At 38.4% G+C, this 22,123-nt stretch overlaps 1 protein-coding gene across 1 annotated transcript; it reads right to left on the bottom strand.

Annotated features, from left to right (window-relative positions):
- Window positions 1–661: 661 nt before the first annotated feature.
- Window positions 662–20,406, bottom strand: fbxw2 (F-box and WD repeat domain containing 2). The gene is made up of 7 exons (XM_079815388.1): window positions 19,944–20,406; window positions 17,962–18,471; window positions 11,282–11,476; window positions 10,991–11,124; window positions 10,800–10,886; window positions 6,615–6,784; window positions 662–4,079 (listed from the first exon to the last, which is right to left on the bottom strand). The coding sequence occupies exons 2-7, from the start codon at window positions 18,449–18,451 to the stop codon at window positions 3,788–3,790; spliced, it is 1,368 nt and encodes a 455-aa protein (XP_079671514.1). The 5' UTR covers window positions 18,452–18,471; window positions 19,944–20,406; the 3' UTR covers window positions 662–3,787.
- Between the last annotated feature and the right edge of the window lie 1,717 nt (window positions 20,407–22,123).

The following is a 22,123-nucleotide window of genomic DNA, read 5'->3' as shown; positions in this document are numbered from 1 at the left end:
ATTCACAGTAGGCCTACTCATAAAAGAGTAAGTAAAAAGTACCTAGATGGCCTACTACGATGGACACTTTACCATCCCATGAGGCCATGGGAGAGGATTTGTGAATGGAGGTGATGCAATGTAACTGAAACTAGGTCACGTGATAATGACAACATGGTGAATGTAGTACGTCCAGATTATATTAATACACACACTCATACTTTTTTTAGTAGTCATGAAAGAATTGACTCCAGGGAGGGCCAGGGAGTATGCAATTTCAGAAGCCTAAGTGTTTAAGTAGCTCAGGCTATAATATTATTCCGTTCTTGCTAGAGCGCCAACAGTCTCATTGTGTAGAAAAATGGTTCTTTTAGTAATTTTTAGGAACTGTTCTCACTGCAAAAACCTTTAATAGTGTAAGGTACGCATTACTACCCTAAGACGCTTATATGCACATTTGTATCGTTATTGAATACTAACATAGGCCTAAAATTGTCCTAGATGATGCAGCACGGGCACTGGGACGTTTTACTTTTGAATTTGATAGGATAGATGGGACTTGAATGATAAAGAGAACGGGATTGGGAAATTATGTAAACCAAACTTGACTTTGCATTCCCTGCATGAGCACTAAAGCATAATAAAATCTCAGAGCACATGAACTGACAACTACATCACAGTTCCAAAGAACATAGAAATGTCTTTTAATCATTACAATGATTGCTCCATGCAGCCAAACACAGTACTGAGATCAGTGATCAGTGAAAGTGGGAATGTCCTGTCTGATGACATGCACACACTGAGGGGAGGAGAATAGAGAGTATGGCTGAGGGCCTAACCACAATATCTAAATATTGACTGTACAACTTGTAATCATGTTTGGTCTGCGGACAGGGTGAAAATAAACACCAGTGTGTGTGTGTGTGTGGTGTTCTCTCATCCCATAATAGAAACAGTGCGGACATGCCTTTTCAATATGTTTAGAGCACTCATAATTAAACATGCACAAAATGATTAGAAGAGAGATCTCATCAAGACTTAATATGCTGTGCTTGCCATAGACATTTGTGATTTTAAGCATATGGAGTTCATCAGAGTGGTCCTTTGCATTGTAATTGCTTGTGGTTCCAAAGCATACTGATAGCCTATAAATCTTTTCATGTGGGTGGTCTTATAGGAATGGAAAACCTTCTGCACTGAAACAACGACAAAACATTTGACTTTCATTCGAGTTGTATGCTAAGCATTTCAGTTTCATCTTTGTTGTTATTTCTTCATAATTAAGTTTGCGGTGGGCAACAGCTTTCCCTGATCCTTCCAGTACTGGAATAACATGTCAGTATTCAAAATCACGTTCAGCTTTAACTAGTAGCTATATTAAACTAGTTTTGTAACCGTGTCTGAATCCCTCTCTCAACTGTGATAACAATGGATAGAATCAATCTTTGGGTAAAGAAACCTTTTCAAGGTACTCTACTCTTTGAATTGGATTCAATTTGATCCTTTACAAAGCATATTTTCAAGCATTTGCCTAAAGACAGAAAAGGTCTATTCTATGGAAAAAAGGATGAGAAATTGGGACTGCTTGTGTAAACTGTGATGTGAATGAAAGTTTTGGGATTACGCCATAATGCTTAGCCCAAATGGCCCATTAATTTTGCACTGGCTCGGAGACTGAGAGGGGGAGACAGAGGGAATAAGAGAGTGAGAGAGATGCCATGTTATTCTTCTGCCTTTAACTCCTTCCAATGAGCTTTGGAGGGGCTGAAGGGAGGAGCACGAGGGGGAGCTTGGGGGAAGAAAAAGAATGCAAAGAAAGGAAGAGACGGGGAATATAAATTAGCTGAGAGACAATTGAGCAAGAAGAGGGAAAACTGAGATCAGACTGATTGTAAGCGGAGCGTCGAACTGTGGGAATGACAAATTTATACGAGCTCTAAATTATTTCGTTATACGTGTCTTCAAGGGACAGTCTAACAAAAAGGAAAATTCATAATTTACTTAAATCATATATATAATTATATTCAGCATTATTACATTAAATCCAATACGTAGTGGAAAAGGGTTTTTTTCTTCCATAAACCAGTTTATGGTTAGGGGTTATCTGTTGTAGCATGTATGCCATCAGCACTGTGATTGACATTAGTAATACAAACATTTTGAATCTACTGCGGGAAAAGCATGCGTTCACTACAGGCTACAGGCTGCAGCGAGGACAGTAGTCAGTCTTTTACCCCATTATGTTGCAGCATCGCCCTCTAGTGTGCAAACAGATTCAAATCATGTTCCTCCTCACATGAGAAAGGCTCCATTAATTCTGGTTATAACTTTTAATACGATTGTTACTTGCATTGTGGTTCAGCGACCTAGAGGTTCTGCTGACACAGAGCTGGATTAAATTGATAAATCACATGCAAGACATATCATAACTAGACAGTGCACTTAAGGAAAAACAGCAAACATAAGTCAAAAGTAAGTTTTCTATGATTAGCTACTGTCATTTATTTGTAAGACAGCATGTTATTTTGTTATACAAACAACAGACCTGAATTCTGCTAATGATGGATGGATGGCATAACTGTCCGTGAAGTTTGTATCTCAGTGAAGTAACACACGACCAGTGCATACAGACGTCGAAACTCCTCAATGACATTTTCGGATAATCATAATTATCTATCCACTGAAATGTGTGAGCAACATGGTGAGAAACACATTAAACTATCAACTCCAAAAAAACTCATTCATTTGTTTTGATGGTTTGGGAAAATAAAAAGTTACATTGTTCTAATGTTCCAGTGGGATATACAGAACTAGAGAAGCAGCTATATAAAGTGACAAAGGCTGGTTAGCCCTGGATTATGCCAAAAATATGATCAGTCTTTAAAAATAAAGTTTAAAAAAGAACATTCAATGAGATTCACAAGAAACATTTTTGTGCAATCTAGTCTGGCTAAATAGTGGTAAGACTAATTCTTACAGTGTCGATTACATTAGGTTAAAAAAATAAGCATAAAACATTTTTCTCTCATTGAGGGAGGATTGTAACATTGGATTTCAAAATGCACCACTGTAAATGCAAAGGGTTAAGTGTTAAAATAAATGCACATGACTAATAAACTGAATGAAAAATAAAACCAAGGGTCAGCAATATTGAGAAGCCACCTCTAAATGACCTTCATAGGAAACCCATTTCATTCATTCAGACAGCATTTTATCAGAGTCTTCAAAACTCAGCAAAATGACCAACACAGATGTCTGGGGTGCAAGCCAGCACCTACAGACGCAGAGTTCTGCAAATTCAAATTCTTCAAAAGGAAATCATAGATTTAAGGCAACATTTTTCTGTCTACAGGCAAATACCTGACGTTGTAAATAAATGCAAATTTGTTGAAAAGGTAGCACTCAAACAAAAAAAGCATTCTTGGTGATTGTGCTGGACTCCACTGCTCATGCTTGCTGTGAAGCGATCTGTGCTCCGATGGCGCTTGTAGCATTTCACTACCTCTCACTGGTGTGAAAGCACAAGGAGCTGAAATCTGAATGTCAGCGGACATTTCTATAGGTCGCAACGTGTAGAATGCGTGGTTTGCAAGTGACTGAGAAAGAGTGAAGCAAGAGTAAATCCCTAATCTGAATGGAAACAAATGCGAGGAGGGGTGAAAACACTTTGGTCCATGCATTATCTAACTTGGTTGGCTGTCATTTCTTTTTTCATATCGAGAGCACCCTTTTTTCTTCTTTTTGTCGTCTTCGTAAAAGTCTCCCCTGATTTCAAAGCACAGGGCTAGTATTCACCCCCTTTGTGTTTCTAGCCGTTCTCCCTCCAAAGAACCAGATGAATGCTATGGTCGGGCATGCTGGTGGCAAACACCAGGCCCGCATCGTTCTTGCCGTCCAGTCCGTTGAACCAGGAGGTGACGCCCGGTAAGAAACTAGAGCCACGTTTGGATTTGCGGTAGGCTGGCAGTGGCCAGCGGCCCACAGTGACCTCAGTCCTCAAGTCCAAAACATAGAGGTGGTGGTTATCAAAAAGCAGGGCGAAGATCTCACCGAAACCAAGCAGAGAGAGGCTAGAGGGTTCCTGCTGTGGTTTGATGACCCTGCAAATATGAAAGAATCAGTAAATGATAAACATATGCTCGCTTTTGTTAAAACAACATGCAGTTGCACAAATTTTGCTTATATGACCTAGAAATATAGTACTAGGGCTGTCAAACGTCAAAATATAGTTTTAGCATTGATATCGCGATGTGTGCAATTACGACGAAATGCCCGTCTCAGGTGAGTATCCTCGTAAACACAAGAGAATCTAAACAACCGAAACCAATGTGTATCAGTATATTGGATCCATGCATTTGGTCTTAAATGCCCCCTGAAATCAAAGTTTTTTAGCTTTTAGTATGACTATGTTAGCCTTAAGGTTATGAATAAGCTGGTGTGTTCCAAAACAATGACTAAATTCGAGCCATCGTTTTCAAAAGCATTCAAAACTTACAGTCTCTTACTTCCGTAAAAATAAATCACAGATTTTGATGACATCATCGCAGACTTCATCTTCTCATCACATCTTCTGTCCAACCAAACGCTCTCTAGAATCTGAAGCGCCCACCCCCTACACTATAAATAGACGCTGAAGCAGCGGCTGAAATCGTCAGCTGTTCACACATTTACTATTTTATACATGGTGAATGGCACATAGCACACTATACATGCGATAGGAAACGATTCAGAAAGTGTAAATATGCTTTCAGTTGAGGCGAATTAAGTCTGGTTTCACGTTAGTTTCATGCACACCGCCGCAGTGCACACACATTGTCTAGACCAGAGCAGTTGACTAGAGACAAGAGCGCAGCGCGGATCATATGCATGGGTCGGTGCAGACAACAAAACATATCGGACCCATTTAAATTCTGCACAGAATGCTGAATTTCAAAGCGATATGGAGGAGATTATGATGATAAACGGTTAGAGATTAGGAGGAATCTCTGGCTTTACCAAACAGAAAGGCTCTAGTCAAACTGTGGTATTAACGAAACTCTATTGGCTGTTCCAAAAAAGGGGAGGAGCTGCTAACAGCTGGAGCTGTTTCAGGGGAAATTACTGTCAACACATTGAATAATTCTGTGCGTTTCAAGGCACTTCAGTGGGCCTTTAAAGTGACAGCAGCCTAATATTTCTGCTGCTGTTTGTCATCAAGGTTAATCAAACAACAAAATAAAAAGAGAAAATCACTTCTGTAGCTTTAACAAAGAAGAATTATATTTAATTTATACAATCAAGACTATGCAGTGTTGATTCAATTTCTGTGCCAAAATGCTGTTAGACTTAACTGACAAACATAAAGCACTGTTTATTTCATTTGTATCTTTGTTCTATTGTATTTATCTATGCTTGTAATTGGTTTATTATTTGCTATGCATTTGCACTCTACAAAATCACCCCAATTAATCTAGAATGATTAGTTCTTTCCAAAGAGCTATTCAAGTCATCTGGTGTAATTGTTTTCCAATCGCCATTAGTGCTGTCAAAATTAACATGTTAACGCATGCAAATAATTTTTTCAGTATAATTAACGCAGCATCCGTTTTTCCTGTCATCCTTTGGCTAACGTCACATTATATGATCACACTTTTATCCATGCAAATGCTTTTAAACCATTTAAGACAAAGGGAACGTGCTGTCTGTGAATGTCCTGACATACACACACACACAACGCACCAGAATTGACTTCTCTTTTGCGCTTGAACGAACAAGAACACACAATTATACCAAACTGCCTGCTTTATCAAATATATTCTCATAAGAGCAGTCTTAAATTAGTTAAATAACATCTTAAATGAGTCATGATGCATGTGACAGCATGTCAGATCCGTGTCATGTTAGGCAGCGGCAGTTGCTGTGATGTCTGTCATTAATGATAATCAAGAACAAAGGTAAGGTAGCTTTAATAAGGATTAAGCTACATTTAATATATTATTTATGCAGTGCAGACGGTTTGATAACTTTATTAAATTTCTGTATGAAATTCTTTATTCAGTTTCTATATTTCCTACCTGTGGTAAATATGACATTTTTTATAATGGGTTTATGTGAAGATTGTTTTAAGTTCACTTAAATTAAAAGCTATTTTTAAAGCCTAATGTTGAAATTTATGCTTTCAATTATACAGTAACGTTGAATGTCTATCATAAATAAAAAATAAATAAATTTCATAGAGACATCAGTAGAAGTATTAGTATCAGTGATACTGGCCTTCATTCGTAAAAAGATGTCATTGCCACAAATATCTGCTGTCTGTTGTTTCTACAGTCATTTGGAGAGTAACTAATGATATAAATTAAAATTAGTAAAAAATATATATGTTATCGATTGACCGCACTAATCGCTATAGATTTCGGAAAATATCGAGCAGCCCTAGTTTAAACGAACGTTTAAATCAAATATAATTTCATAAATTGCATAAACAATAACGACCACAAAAAAAGATATTTTTTAAAAATGTTGGTATCAAACTGTTTGATTTTGTGTTCAGCAAAAGAGAAAAAAACTCATTTTTGGGTGAACTATCCCTTTAACAGGACAGTTGATTATACAGGTTTATTAGCAGCTTGGGGGACGGACGGGAATGAATGTACCTGATGACATCAAAACTTGCAAAGTCCCACTGATATATGCCCAGGTCTGAACTACAGACAATGTACCGGCCGTCGAACTGTAATCGCGGCTGCAAGCAGACACTGCGGTCTTCTGACACAGATAGGGTCTTTAAGCACTTGCAGTTGATCTCACACCCTATAGGCCACACCTATGGAGAAACAGAAAAAGCAACCGATAAATACTGTCCATTTGAAGTCAGAATATCACATTACTTCAATGCAACTAGGGGTGTCACAAAATACTGGTTTTGACAATGTTGATACTACACATGATAACTTTGCAAATAATCCAGCGGCAGTAATTATCTGTTTGAGACATATAGCTACTACTGCCACACAAAATCACCGGACGCAACCGTAGAACAGCTAGAAGCTCTCTACACTGGACGCAACAAAGCGACCGCTGCAAAGTATTTACCCTTCATGTCAGTACATCATAAATAGAATTAGGCATCAGTTTCCTCACGGGATTTAGTCGTGTCGTGTCACGTTACATCCAATGTAGACAATAGGGGTGTGCATATCATACCGTCCACGACAACACCGGTATAAATATATATGATGATATAGCGACGCAACGTTCCCTAGCGCGCTCAACAACAACACCTGTCTAAGAGTACGAGCAGCATGTCAGCCTCCGATGACGATACTTGGTTACAAGGTCAGACCTCTTGACAACTTAAAGCCGTTATTGATGTTTGCAGCTCAATATTTGACCAGAAGGGTAAAATCGTCAGTTACGGCTCGTTAGAACTAGCATTCTGTCTGCTTTGAATCAGATACAGAGATAATGTAGTGTGTAAGATTACATTTATTTGAATGAATGAATCCTAGCATTTATTTGAATTAATTATCGAGAGAGAGAGAGAGAGAGAGAGAGAGAGAGAGAGAGAGAGAGAGAGAGAGAGAGATTTGTACCTGCGTGACTGCATCTGTTCAGCATCTCTCTTAACAATGAAGATGTGCATTTATTATTTAAAAATAGCGATGTAACCCGATCCAGTAGCTTAGCTATTTTACTGCTAAAAGTCACGGCATGGCATTGACACTTTTCTGTGCTCCGAAATGTGCAGCGCAATCACCGCTCTCTGTATGCGAGTGACGTAGGCCTATGTGTGCGTGCGCTTCAATTAAAACAGCGCATTAATATAGAACGGTGATTCAACTGACTTGGAACTACCTGTGCATTTAACAATTTTATTGTACACCTTCCAGCCAATCAGAATCGAATATTCAGACAGACCATGGCATAAATTACTTTAGTTGTTGTTAAAATAAAATGTTAAAGAGTTGTTATACTTTTACTTAAGATTTCCTGTGAAAACACTACCAACTTGTACCAAGGCTACTGTTTATACTTTGCTTACATTTGACTCATGCTGTGTAACTGTGCCACTACTATTGCACTCTAATGCTGCTTCTGCTGCCGCCGCCACATGTACATGTAAATTTGACTCCTGGCAAATTGTAAAAAAATAAACATGTGAGCGTGTTATAGGCTATATATGACATGTTGTAGCCAGATATGACGGCGCTACTGCAACACGCATCGCCGCAAATGAGTAGCAAGCCAACATGCAAACTGCCACAAGTGAAGTAAGTCTCAGATGCTCAAAAACACAATCATCTTTATTAAAACTAATTAGACTAAATGATCTCACCAGTGCTTAGGTCGCTCTTTCTCCTATTGCGGTCTTTGATCTTGAAATGAGCCGATGATTAAAATGTAGCTCATATCTGTTGCTTTCGTTGACATGAACTCCGTTAAAAGTGCATATAGCGTGGGAATTGAAAATAGGCTTTATAATCATTTTGCGGAGAGGTGTAAAGTAAGACAACCTGCATTTTTTTATTTGTTTAGATTGTGTAGCCCGTTTAGTTTGCGAGCACCTATGATCAGCCTACCTCAATTTATAAAAAATGCCTTTTTACTGTGCTTGAAGTGTTTTATATCTATGGATTTTATTATAAGCAAGACAAGTCAAGTGTTGATTTGAGAGGCTAAAGCGTTGGGTTAACTCACTGTCGGCCGCTGGCTGCTTGGTTGTCACTTTAAAAAAACAAAAACTTTAATTTAACAAACAAAAAAATGCTCCAAACATTTTTCTAAATTAAATTAATAAAGAAACTAAACAAAATATAACCTTGACATTAAAAACAAAACTGAACTATTTTAATGGCTGCAACAATATTTAATAGGGAGGATAAAACCTTTTTTTTTTTGAAACACAGGCTCCAGTCGGACTCGGGCCAAGAATTGTGATAAGCTGTCGGACATGGGCCGGGCTAGAGCCTAGATTTGAGCTTCTTGTCTGCAAGCATTCATTTTTCACAAAAGAGAATAACACGAGTAACGAACTCATTTAAATTTCAGTTAGGGATGCACCGATACCACTTTTTTTCAGACCAAGTACAAGTACAAGTACTTACATTTGAGTACTTGCCGATACCGAGTACTGATACGAGTACTTAATAATACCATTACAGTTCTTCTAACAATGTTTTATTTACATCAGATGTTTTTCACTTTCTGACTGTAACAAAGTAAATACACAAATTGAAGCTGTTGCTGACATTTTAACATTCAACTTGGTGTTTTCCTAAACAAACATGCTGCCCATTTCACATAAATGTAACCTGTAACAATCAATGGATTCCAGTACCACACAACATAGTAGCAGAACAACTGAATTAAATTATTATAATGTTATCATAGCCATACAGTCCTTTTCGGAAAAAAGTGAGAGGCTGGTTCTTTGATGAAAAGAAAATTCTCTCCATTATCAGCTATGAGCCTGTTTCTGTTTTCATCTACAATGTGTGACACTGAGCTATGGATGTGTGAGACTAGTCGATTAAACGTTAGCGCTGCTACTAGTCGTTTACATTTTTTGGCATATTTAAGGTTTTGCTTTAAATATATATTTTTTACAAAGGTTATGTTTAAATTACTGTCATGTTAATGTTATATCTTGAAATTAATATATTATTTTTAAAAGTGTATATCTGCAGTAAAAAAAAAAATATATACATTTTACCTCAGGTTTTGCATGCATTGGTTTTCTCTGGCGCTTGCGGAGGCTTCAGATAAATCTCCACTCAGTTGAAGGAGGGATTTTGAAAGCTTACACAAAACTTTTCCATTTTCTTCCATGTCATGTCAAACTAGTATAACAATTAAGCTTGCTTAGGCTTGTTATACTACCGGAGTTAGGCTACTGTTGCCTCTGGCTTGGCGTGCTCAGTTGGGGACACTAAATTTTTCAACTAAACATCGAAATACATCTAAATAATAAACTAAATTAACCATTTAAACTAAATTACTGATCAAATTATTGATCTAAAGCCCACACTGTCACTGTATGATACTTGAAATTTTTCCAGAATGGCTATACAGCTGAATAAAATTATGCTGCATTATTTTCCTGTTTAACACTGTAAAGCTGCTTTGAAACAATCTACATTGTTAAAAGCGCTATATAAATAAAGTTGACTTGACTTGACTAGTCATTGCGCACATCCCTACTAAACAGCCTTTCACTTTAAGCACTCACTACCGAGAGGTATCTGCCTCACGAGCGGTTAAGCTTGGTTTATACTCGCCGCGTCCGCACTAGCGCTCAGGTGTGCGCGGCAAAAATGAAGCCATACTAGTCGTGCGAGAGTGTGAGACCCCTTTGCACTTGGCGCCGTGGTGTGCGGGTGTGCACACCGAATTATGTAACTTTCCGCGCGGCTCCGCATCCAAAGATGTACAAAGATGTGAAAGCTATATTGCAGAGTACGAGTACGAGTACTTGACAACAGTATCGGACCGACACCCGAGAACTGGTATCGGTGCATCCATAATTTCAGTAATTGTAATTGCGTTACTTGATAAAAAAAATATTTAGTTACATGCGTGTTACTGCTAAAAGTAGTGGAATTACAGTAACGCGTTACTTTGTAGCGCGTTACTCCCAACACTGGTCACATTCAAACCACGAGTATAGGGAGGCGGCAAGGTTTGTGACAGCCCTAAATGCAATGGAAAAAGACTTTAAAACATCTTTACATTTAAAATCACAGTCTAATTGTTTTAGACATCAAACTTCACACTGAACAGCAATTTGAAAAACATTAATGGAGCTTGAAAAAAATACTTGCACAAGTGATTTACATTACCTTTATTTCATACTTATCAACACTCAGTAGTATGTAGTCACCAGGACTGTGCATCATAGACTCAACTTGGCTTTTTTGAAGGTGCACCTAAAACAGCACAGATGTACAGAGTTAGAAAAACTGATCTCCAACTCAAAACAAACTACAATGCTTCATTCCACAATGAGATATGGTCAAAATAAGAGTCTTACCTTAGTGACCCACTCTGTGTGTCCAGTAAGAGTGTTGACACAGGTTCCTGCAGACAGGGACCAGACTTTTACAGTGAAGTCTGCTGAGCCGCTGACCAGGGTGTCCAACTCATCGTTGTAGTCTATGCTGAATACTGCAACAACAGTAAAAACAGGTTTTTTTATGCATATGCAATGTCTTGCTGCCATGAGAACGTAAAGGTCAGCAGTGAGGAAAGCAAAATCATAAGCAAAATCTTTAATTATTAATCTTCTTTGTGCCATTTTTTGCTGACAAAGCTTGACACCAACCTGCCCCAGTATGTCCTCGGAATTGCTGGATTTTGGCACCAGTGCTCCATTCCCAGCATGCAATGGTGTTGTCAAAAGATCCTGTTACCAGTTTCTGCTCATCAAATTTGACAGTGGCACAAGTGTGGGTCTGAATGCCATAGACGCACTGCCCTGTGCGAACATCCCATAGTTTGGCTGACAGGTCATCGGAACCTAAGTGGAAGGACGTCTACAATCAGCAAGCCACTAAACACGATCTTCATTTAAAACAAGTAATAACTTCAGTCTTCTACCCCATGCTTCACCAGTAAACCACCACCCATTCATATGTATCATCAAAATAAATTAATTTGATTACTAGGTTTCAGAGAAGTGTTGGTTTAGTGCCATAGAGCAAATATGGCTTGGTAAAAAATAAAACTGCTGCTTTATTCAATTCAATCTAGGGCTGGAAAATAATTAAATATCAATATATATCACAATATAATTTTTCTCAATAACGGTGATTTGATTTTTAAACACATTTCCGATATTTCGATACATAGGCCTACGTTACAGCATTTCTCACTGACTTGACGTTCAGGGCGCAGTCGTCAGAAAGAGCAGAACACGATTGGCTACTTGCTTGATGACGTACACCACAGAAACCCAGCCAGTGCTCAGCAGTAGTAGGATCCACAGTTGCCAAGTCCGCGTATAACACGCGACTTTGGCCTTCTTTTTTTGCCAAGTCGCTTTAAAAAAAATCACGAGTCGCGGGTTGCAGTTGTTTGGGCTTATTTTAAAAAATTGGGTTGCTTGGTAGGAAAATATAATAAGCAACTTCGCTTCTTTATATTTATGATCGCTGTTTTGTTCAATACATTGGCTGACACCGTCTTCTCACAGCTAATAGCCATTCAGTGCAATGATACAAGTGCTGTAGTAATTCATCCTCATACATCCCGCCTCCTTCTCCCCCTCATTGAAGAGAAATCGCATTCAACATGCAGGCGTGTGACGTTATAAATGCACGTAATGCTAGTTAGTAGACGCAAATAGACGTATACATTTTTACAAACAATGCCACCAGCACAGATGTACAGAGATGGAGAGGAAACGGGGATATTAATATTTTTATAATGCATTTATCATTTCAGACTATTATTTAAAAAAAACAAGTATACTAATAATAACAGTAGGCATGGTTCAAATTAATTTTATTATAAATTTGTGGCTATATTGCAGCGCTCCCTTAGTGCTTGCCGTGTCCCAATGTGCATACTATCCATCCTAAATAGTGTGACATTAGTAATTTTCAATACTATTTAGGGCAGATAGTATGCACATTGAGACGCAGGGCTTGTCTTTTTCACGGTTTGCAGTGTGTGTGTGTGTGTGTGTTCACTACTCACTGCTCCTATTATGTGTGCACTGACTGCGACTATGGGTTACAATGATTGGCCTACATGTCACTTTTTCTCTTTTTCCATCTCCAATTCGGTTCACAGCTGATCGGAGAATATTGCTTGTCCTTTATTGCCATTTGATGATTTTTGATTTTTGCTTTTCAAACTCTGAGAGGTTTCAGTTTAATATGTTGCAGGCTCATTTATTGATGAAAAAAAAATGTATCATAAATGATATTGATGATAATAAATAATATAATAATATTGGGCTTGTTTTTGAAGCTGCGGTTGCTTATTTGTCTCGCGAGAGTTGGCAACACAGGTAGGATCCAACAGTAAGAATCCAACGCGGCAAGTTTTAGTTACAAAATGAGTATTCCCGCAATACAAACGTGACTGAACGAGCTTCCTAGAGAAAGGAGAAAGCAGAAGAAAGGAAAGAGAGGAAAGACTAATTCAGTGGCGTGGAAGTGGTTTGGCTATCCAAGATCTGATATTAAACTTCAGGTTTCAGTGTGCTGCAAAATGTGCCGGACAGTGGTGCAACAATACATCGATCTAATGTCTAACAATACGATGCATCGATGCCAAGTGTTAAAAATCAGTACATGTAGGCTATTTATATATTTAAGAGGCACATTTGTTTTAACACTCCACATTTTCACACAATGTCAGTTTTTGTATTATAGCCAACGCGTTCATTCTCGTTTAAATTACCTTTCGGAGCTTGTGAAAGCCGCTCGGACAGTGCTTCACGAAAGTTTATCATTTGCTGCGATTTGTTTAAAGAGCACCTATCATGGAATTTTGAAATTTACCTTTCATGTAGTGTGTAACATAGATCTAAGTGAACAAAAACATCCTGTGATAGCTTGAAATATGACAGTGCACCGTATATATAGTTATTTTCTTTCAAAAGTAAGAGTCGACTCGGAGTCGTTTTTAAGAATCGTTAGAAGACCGAAGCTTTTTCTCTGACTAGATGACGTCAACTTGTCAAGTTATTTGAATACGATACGCCCACTTATTGCGCTCCAAGACGCCAGTGGAAACTAGAAAACATCATGGCGACGAGACCCTGTGTTCTGAAGTGCCACTCAAAAGCAAACTTCTTTCATCTGCCCAAGGATGAGCATTTGAAGACTAAGTGGCTTGAAGACAAACCATACATCGTCGCGATTGTGTGTTTATTAGTCGTCAAATGTATGTTTCGCGATCTCAGGAAGCTTTTATTATGGACTTTTATTATGGCACATGGTTCTTCTTCGTCTGTCTGTACCATATATGGATTACATGTGCACAGAGCGCCCTCCGGCTGCCAGTATGAATTGAAAACAACACGAGACTCAATCGCTCATGATTAGGCTATTTCTGCCCATTTTGAGGAAGTATTGAATAAAAAATACTCCTCTGTTTAGAAATTTGACACAGACATATGAGAATCTATCAATATGTCTCCTCATCTGCACACTTTTGAACTAAAAGCCCTGAGGGATGTTGATTTGTCGCGAGTCTTCGTGAGGAGTTTTTTTATGAATGAGATCAGCTGAGGCTCATATTACAATCAAACAGTACCGACGCGGTTTTCATATTCATAACTCCTGACACATATTAACAAATAACTGTCATTATAAGACTTTGATGGGCGTTCCGTTTCCGAGAATATCTGCACAGACTATACCAATCACAACTGACTGGGTCATCGGACCAATCACCGCAGATTAGCGTCACGTAAAGGCGGGGTTTTGAAAAGTGAATCACTAAAGGAATCATTTGAGAATCGCTGTCAAAACAGGTAAAAATAAATGCATATTATAAGAAAACTAAAGTCTTTTTTGTCATTGCATGCATGCAAAACTGTTGTTGGGGACTTCTAAAACAATATTTGGAACATTTTAAATGCCATGATAGGTGCTCTTTAAAGCCTTGCAAAAAGCAGCGTGCACTCATCTTAAATAGAGCACAAATAGGCCACTGAATTGAGCCTTCTTTTATTTATTTTTGTGCTTCAGTAGATAAAAGGTCTATGGTTTTGCATATAAGGAGAATAGAGCGCCATGAATCGTTCTTCACACTGAAATTTAAAATTGAAAATGCTTAGGCCTAGGTGCTGCACGCTGTGACTCTGTTTTGCATCAAACGCATGATTCTGTACACGGGATGCGCATAAGTGCTTTGTGCCGCTCTGTATTGAGGGTATGCACGTGACGTCACCGTCAGCTGGAATGACTGCGGTTAGGAATCGTGATGAACCGTCCGATTTACATCCCTGGTGCCGACTAGCAACGGGAACACATCAAATCGGTTCCACCATCCAGTCAGAAGCACTTTTCATATTCTTTATCCTGGCTGAAGCACTTTTGTTTTAATATAGATTAAGAATAATATTATCAGCCTACTTTAGGGCTGGGCAATAAAACGATAACGATAATTATTGCGAAATAATTTTCCTCGATAAAACGATAACAGTTCGATAAATACTCTATATAATGCTTATGCCATGCGTAATGCAGCACATGCGTTTTGCAGACCGGGCTTCTAGGTGCCGCACGCGGTGTTGTTGAAAGTCACAGTGGCTGACAGGCTGACAGGCTTGGAGAATTAGAGTGGAGTGGAGCAAGAAAAATTAGCGATAGTGAAGAAAATTCAGCGCTCACGACCAGCTCGGAGGACACAGATATAATTGACAAGAAAGTAGGGCTGGGCGATATATCGCATGACATTGTTAGGCGCATCTCGTCAGTAAAGCCGATTAGTAGTAAATCGCCATCACCTGCTTTCAGATAGAGCGGCATTTACTACACAGAGCCGTAGTTCACTGACAAGCTGAGCCATATCGCATTAATTATCGCAGGCGATACGTCCGTGATAATTAATGCGATATGGCTCAGCTTGTCAGTGAACTACGGCTCTGTGTAGTAAATGCCGCTCTATCTGAAAGCAGGTGATGGCGATTTACTACTAATCGGCTTTACTGACGAGATGCGCCTAACAATGTCATGCGATATATCGCCCAGTCCTACAGGAAAGGTCACTCAACTTCAGTGGTTTGGAGATATTTTGGCTATTTGCAATCCGACATAAAACAGCGACGTGCACTGTTTATAGGTTAACCACACGGTGATATAATTATTAAATTATCTTGCTTCTTCAAAGTTCTTCCATATAGCACTGAGCCCAACACAGCGGTAAATCTACATTATCCTAATATCAGTTCAAGGCTTATCGCCTTGTTAGTTGTAGTGGGTGACTTACAACAAGCTAACGTTACCAAACTATAATCACTAAAACATCGGACTTATGGAAAATATCGCTATCATAATTTTTTGTCTTTGGTGATTTATTAGTAACTCAGCATCGCCTGTATTAAAAGCGAAATAAAATAATTTTCATCCGATGTTTAAAGTGAATAAAATAGACTTGACAGCCCTTACTGGAGTTCCACAACTACTGAACTTTGTACTCTCTCCCAGCCACCGCAGTTGTGTGTCGGTGAGGTGTGTGTGTGTCGGTGAGGTGCATGGTGGATCAATTCACTGTTAGGCAAGAGAGAGGGGACTTAATGTTTCTAAACTTAAAACACATTTCTTTGCCCGTTTGTGTTTTTATTGTTTTACTACTTACACAATTATTTTAATTAAGTATATATAACTATATTATTGATATATAGTGTAGAGTAAAAAAAAAGCTGACCATTATTTATTTTATTTATATTGTCAATGTCATTTATATAAAGGTTTGGCATGTTGACCAGAACATTTTTTTTTTATTGACAAACATTATCTTTAAAGCACTTTAACTTTGCATTTGCAGTCAGCAGAGCCAAATGTTATATCATTACAGTTCTAGATTTTACTATATATATTTATTTGATATATTCTATTTATATTCTATTTATGTTAATAATATTCTACTCTATTAATATTGATTTTATTAGTAATAAATAAATCTACCTCAGCTCTGATAAATTGCTCACCTGTTTGGGAAGTGTTTGTCATGTTTTGACAATATAGGATAGTTTAAAACCACAATTAACTGTCTGTTTTCTACATCTTTCACTCAGGAGCAAAAATTTGCCTTTAAACTTTAAAGAAATAAAGATTTTACATTTATCGTGCTAATTATCGATATCGACTGATATGGAAAATTACATTGTGATGATTTTTTTTGGGCCATATCGCCCAGCCCTAGCCTCCGTTATAGTTTAAAGTAAAAAATATTCATATTAATAAAGTGAGTGAGAGTCTTATGTCTATTTGACGGTGATTTCACATTTCTTTTTAGTAGGAAGGCTAAATACAAATAAAAGTTGAACATTAATTTATTTGTACCATTTTTATTTCTAAAATATTATATATTTTTATAGGAGGTTTCATAGACTTGGCAAATTAATTTTTCAGAAGTTTGTAGGTACAGCCATCCGTTGTGGGAGTTCAGTTTTTCTGAGGCTTTTATATAGTTAATATCGATATCGGAATTACATCGTATCGACCGAAATTAAGAAATATATTGTGATATAAATTTTGGCCATATCGTCCAGCCCTAAGTCTTAAACCATCTGTAAAATGCAATTCAGATTAACATGTCCTATAATTTTACGGTTTTTATGACCAACAGGTTGTAACAAGAATCCATAAGAAGCACAATAACTTATAAAATTCAATAACTTATAACAGGGTTCCTCAAACTCACCTTCCTGTGATTTTCTAGTGATCCTGAATACCTTGATTAGCTTGCTCAGGTGTGTTTGATCAGGGTCGGAGCTAAACTCTGCGGGACAGTGGCCCTCCAGGACAGAGTTTGAGGAACCCTGACTTATAACAATACATTCTTTCCCACATTGGAGACTGAAAACTGAGCTTATGAAAGGGATAAATTAGTACTAATGTTGCAATGTAACAGAAGTAGCAATCTTTTCTACAATATTTGAAATGGATTATAGAAAAAAAAAAAAATGTGGAGTGGTGACTTGGTTCTATATGTCTGTTGTTTATTTGACAGAGACAGATCTGAATGCGAGCTTGAGGTTGAATTTAAAAAAGGGATGGGGTCTAGGCCTAAATGATTGGAGAAGTCTGGTATACAAAAGTTTGGGGTTGGTATCACACCAGATTGACCAAAAAGTTGAATGGACATTTTGATGAAAAAATTATTAAACATGCAGGGATGAATCATTCACAATAAGATCAATAATATGCATTTATAAATTAGATGAATTTAGGTTGAATTTCCCTGCTGACTTTAATATCCCTAAAGATTTCATTTTGACCACCACACCAGCAAAAACAACCTCTACAATTGGTAACGCACCTGTGCAGAGGAGCCCATCCCGGTAGTAGAGAGCATATACCCGAGCACTGTGTCCAATCAGAGAGCTCGTCTCAAACGCATCCTCCTCCCTCAGCTGCTTCATGCGCAGTTTGGCCTTCAGATAAACACCCTTCCAGTGCACAGCATCCTGGATGGCCTCATCGATGCGCCAGCCAAGGTCTCGACACACGTTCTGCCACACTTCTGTACAGGTATTGATGACCTTATTCCACTGCTTGCACACCAGACAGCAGGTGAGAAGGGTCTGGGGGTCCAGCCAGCGGAGCAGGTAGAAGGCCAGCTCTAACGGCAGCAGGCGCAGGAAATCCCGCTTCAGCAGCGCTTCCAGGCCGTTGGACAGGTGTCGCAGCTGGACGGCGCCGCTCAGTGAGATGAGGTGGTCCAGTGAATGGTTGCGCTGCTGGTCGCTTAGCGCCAGGAAGGAGGTGGAAACTGACTCCAGCCACCCCTCGAAAGCCGCCTTCTCCATGGGCACATGAGGGCGTCTACCTGTTGACAGATAAAGCAACCAGGTTAACATACTTTATGCTTACCTATAAATTACATAATGGATGTCTGTAAGAGAACTCAAACACTTTCCACTCTGAGGCAAACTTTGAATAATGTAAATGTCATCGACATTGCTTCAAAGCGTTTAAAACAAGGTGTGAATCAATGTACTAATTTATTTGAAGAGCCAAACCATGACGGTGTTGTCTCGAAGTCTGTCTAACCTTAAAGGGTTAGTTCACCCAAAAATGAAAATTCTGTCATTAATTACTCACCCTCATGTCGTTGGACACCCGTAAGACCTCCGTTCATATTCGGAACACAAATGAAGATATTTTAGTTGAAAGCTGATGGCTGAGAAAGGCTTCACACAGGCCTCCATTGGCATTCAGTACATTGACACTTCCAAGATCCATGAAAGGCACTTAAAACGTCGTTACAAAGTCTATCTCACCACAGTGGCTCTACAATAATCATACAAATGCGACGACAATAGTTTTTGTGCGCAAAAAAAAATCAAAATAACACCTTTATCCAACTTGTTCTCGACTTCCGTGTGTGCCTCCACGACGCATGCGCGAGAATATGACGCAGATCCGGCGTTCGGACATATGACCCAGAAGCGATTTGTTTACGAGCAGAGGAAGACGCGCGTGTCTAAGCTGTTGGATTCTACATTGATCGTGCTTTAGGTCTCGGCGTAGTGCTCAAAATGGGGCTTAAGTGTGTATTTCATCGATTCCCGAACACCGGCGCTACGTCATATTCTCGCGCATGCGTCGTGGAGGCACACACGGAAGTTGAGAACAAGTTGGATAAAGGTGTTATTTAGATTTTTTTTTGCGCACAAACTATTGTCGTCGCATTGTATGATTATTGTAGAGCCACTGTGGTGAGAGACTTTGTAACGACGTTTTAAGTGCCTTTCATGGATCTTGGAAGTGTCAATGTACTGAATGCCAATGGAGGCCTGTGTGAAGCCTTTCTCAGCCATCAGCTTTCAACTAAAATATCTTCATTTGTGTTCCGAATATGAACGGAGGTCTTACAGGTGTCCAACGACATGAGGGTGAGTAATTAATGACAGAATTTTCATTTTTGGGTGAACTAACCCTTTAACTCTGGCAATAACCTAAGAGTAAACAATAGAAATAGACTTCGGCATAACGGTAAAACAAGACTGAGGGAAAAAAGATGAGATCTCAAGGATTACTTGACTGACATGCTAACACAGCTCTCTGCACAGAAACTGACAGGCTGTCATGTAACTGGAACGCAACTCTCTGGTTTCCAAACACACTTGCCAAAACAGAGTAGCTAAAATGCAGGCCAGAGTAGAAACTTGATTAAAAATATATATATAACTTATATATATTATGTTGACCAACTCAATCTCAATAACATGACCAGTAGCTATTCAAAGATAATATACATTTTAAACTCCATCTTAACGGTGAATATAAAATACTCACCATTTCCAGTAGAATCAGTCTGTGGAGAGCGCTAGCTAGCCGCGCTAGCTAACAGGTGTCAACACAAATCGATATCGCTCTACAAAAGAGAAACTTTCGTTTTTGCGGTTGAGTCACAGTCTGGCCTAACATATAATTTTAGCGACGAACATAGAAAAGTTAAACTCCAAGCTAGCTGACATCAAACAAATCTCTAGATTCCTGGGCTAGCATAATAACATGTATACAGTATAATCTAACGGAAACGCTTTGACTTGGAAATTGTATTCGATCTCTGTTCGCTCACATTTTAACGGCTATATTATTCCGGAACGTAATATCATACGTTAATCTAATGGACATTATTGTTGTGTTGTTATTTTTCTTCTGTTTGTGGAGTTAGCTGGCTAGGCTAAGATAAGGAGTCTCCGTTAGCAATGAGGAATAACAGCGACAGGAAGTTGCGGGATGAGCAATTTGACACAAGCGGGAGGAAGTCAGGAGGAGTGTCCGCCGCCTGTCACTTCTTCCAACCATGACTTTGAATGAGTTTGCATTCATTAAATACTGTATGCAAAAATTATGTGAGTCATTATGCATAAACCTCATATGATGCTGTAGCTTAAATATCTTTATCGAGCTAAAGTCACACTGATGGGTGTGTATGTTGCGCATCGGTCGGTGGTCAACAGGGGGCACACTATGCCAACAAACCATAGCAAGAAAATTAGACATTTAATGTACAAGTCTTAAATATGACTGTTTTTAGTAAACCCAATTACTCGTTTTAATTCGTATATGATAGCCTACTTGTTTTATATTATCATTGGCTGCTACTACCATTCAAACGTTTGAATACAATAAAACTGTAATATTGTTAACTGTTGTGTTTTCTGTATTAAAATATAACTTATTTTTGTGGTGGCGAAGCTACACTTTCAGCATCATTACTCCAGTCGTCAGTGTCACATGATGTCACCTTCAGAAATCTTTGTAATATGCTGATTTGCAGCTCAAGAAATTTTATTACCAGTGTTGAAAACAGTTGTGCTGCATAATATTTTTCAAGATTCTTTACTAGAAAGTTTAAAAGAACAGCATTTGTTTGAAAGTAGATGTTTTGGGACATTATAAATGTCTTTACCATCAATTTTAAATTTTGTGTCCTTGCTGAATAAAATAATTCATTTCAAATTAATATTTATGATATATCTGTATAAAAGATTGTTGTCAGTATGGTCAGTAATGTCCTTAACTATACTAAAATTTAAATGAATAATTTGATACAATGCACTTATTGTGTACATTTAAGTTTTTGCATTGTACTTATATTAAAAAAAAAAACCTGTTACAGTTGTAATTAATTTCTGTAATTACGTCTATAATTACACTGTCGAGCCTTCCCTTACACCTTAAACCACCCTTAAGCCTACCCATACCACTAAACCTGCCTCTAACCTGGCCCTTATCCCACCTCAATAGCAGCAAAAGTGTTTGCAAAACAATAACACAATAAGTACATTGTACCTATTTTTGAATGCAAGTACACAGTAGTTAAAGACACCTAATATATAATGTGACCATACTTGTATTCACCCAAATTGATGAATCGTTTGTTTAATGTAACAGGTTAAACACCTGTTAACAAATATGTATATGTATATTCACAAAATTCAGTGAGGAGGCTGTGCATCTGTTAGAGATAGTGTCTCTGCTGCATGTAAACACAAAACAGTCTCACCCTGCCATACTACCACCTGCTGTTAACAACACGTCTACCGAGGCATGACATGACAGAAGCGAGGTGAACTGACATTCCTAGGGCTGAGGGTACCTGAGCCCAAGCAGCCCATTAAAATTGATGGGCTGTCAGATGAGGCTGAGCCCAGCAAGAATGTGTAGATATCTGGTATAATCAGTAAGCACAGTTCTCATATGGGCAAGAGGAGCTTTGACGGGGAGTATAGTGTTTACACTGAGTCATGATAAAGATTTTTGGTAATATCAACAGTGATGTATTTAATGAAATCATGGTTAAGGAGATTCGTACATTTCACTATAATAACTTAATAATGGGATTGGGATCTGATTGTTTTGTAACACTACAGATTTAATATATACAGCAGATTTAATTGAAAGAGTATGAATAACAGTACAGAAATTGTCAGAGGCCTAATTTATTTTCTCTTTTCTAGTGCCTT

This window comes from Gobio gobio (assembly GCF_949357685.1).
Source record: "Gobio gobio genome assembly, chromosome: 4".
Lineage (NCBI taxonomy): Eukaryota > Metazoa > Chordata > Actinopteri > Cypriniformes > Gobionidae > Gobio > Gobio gobio.
Note: the sequence above shows the minus strand (reverse complement) of the source record. Positions and strands in the feature narration are given on the sequence as shown.

Coding starts and splice junctions, on each gene's coding strand:
- fbxw2 (XM_079815388.1), bottom strand. CDS start 18,451: ATGGAGAAGGCGGCTTTCGAGGGGTGGCTGGAGTCAGTTTCCACCTCC. Junction 11,477..17,961: donor GGATGGGCTCCTCTGCACAG/GTGCGTTACCAA, acceptor CCTTCCACTTAG/GTTCCGATGACCTGTCAGCC. Junction 10,887..10,990: donor ACACAGAGTGGGTCACTAAG/GTAAGACTCTTA, acceptor GTGCTGTTTTAG/GTGCACCTTCAAAAAAGCCA.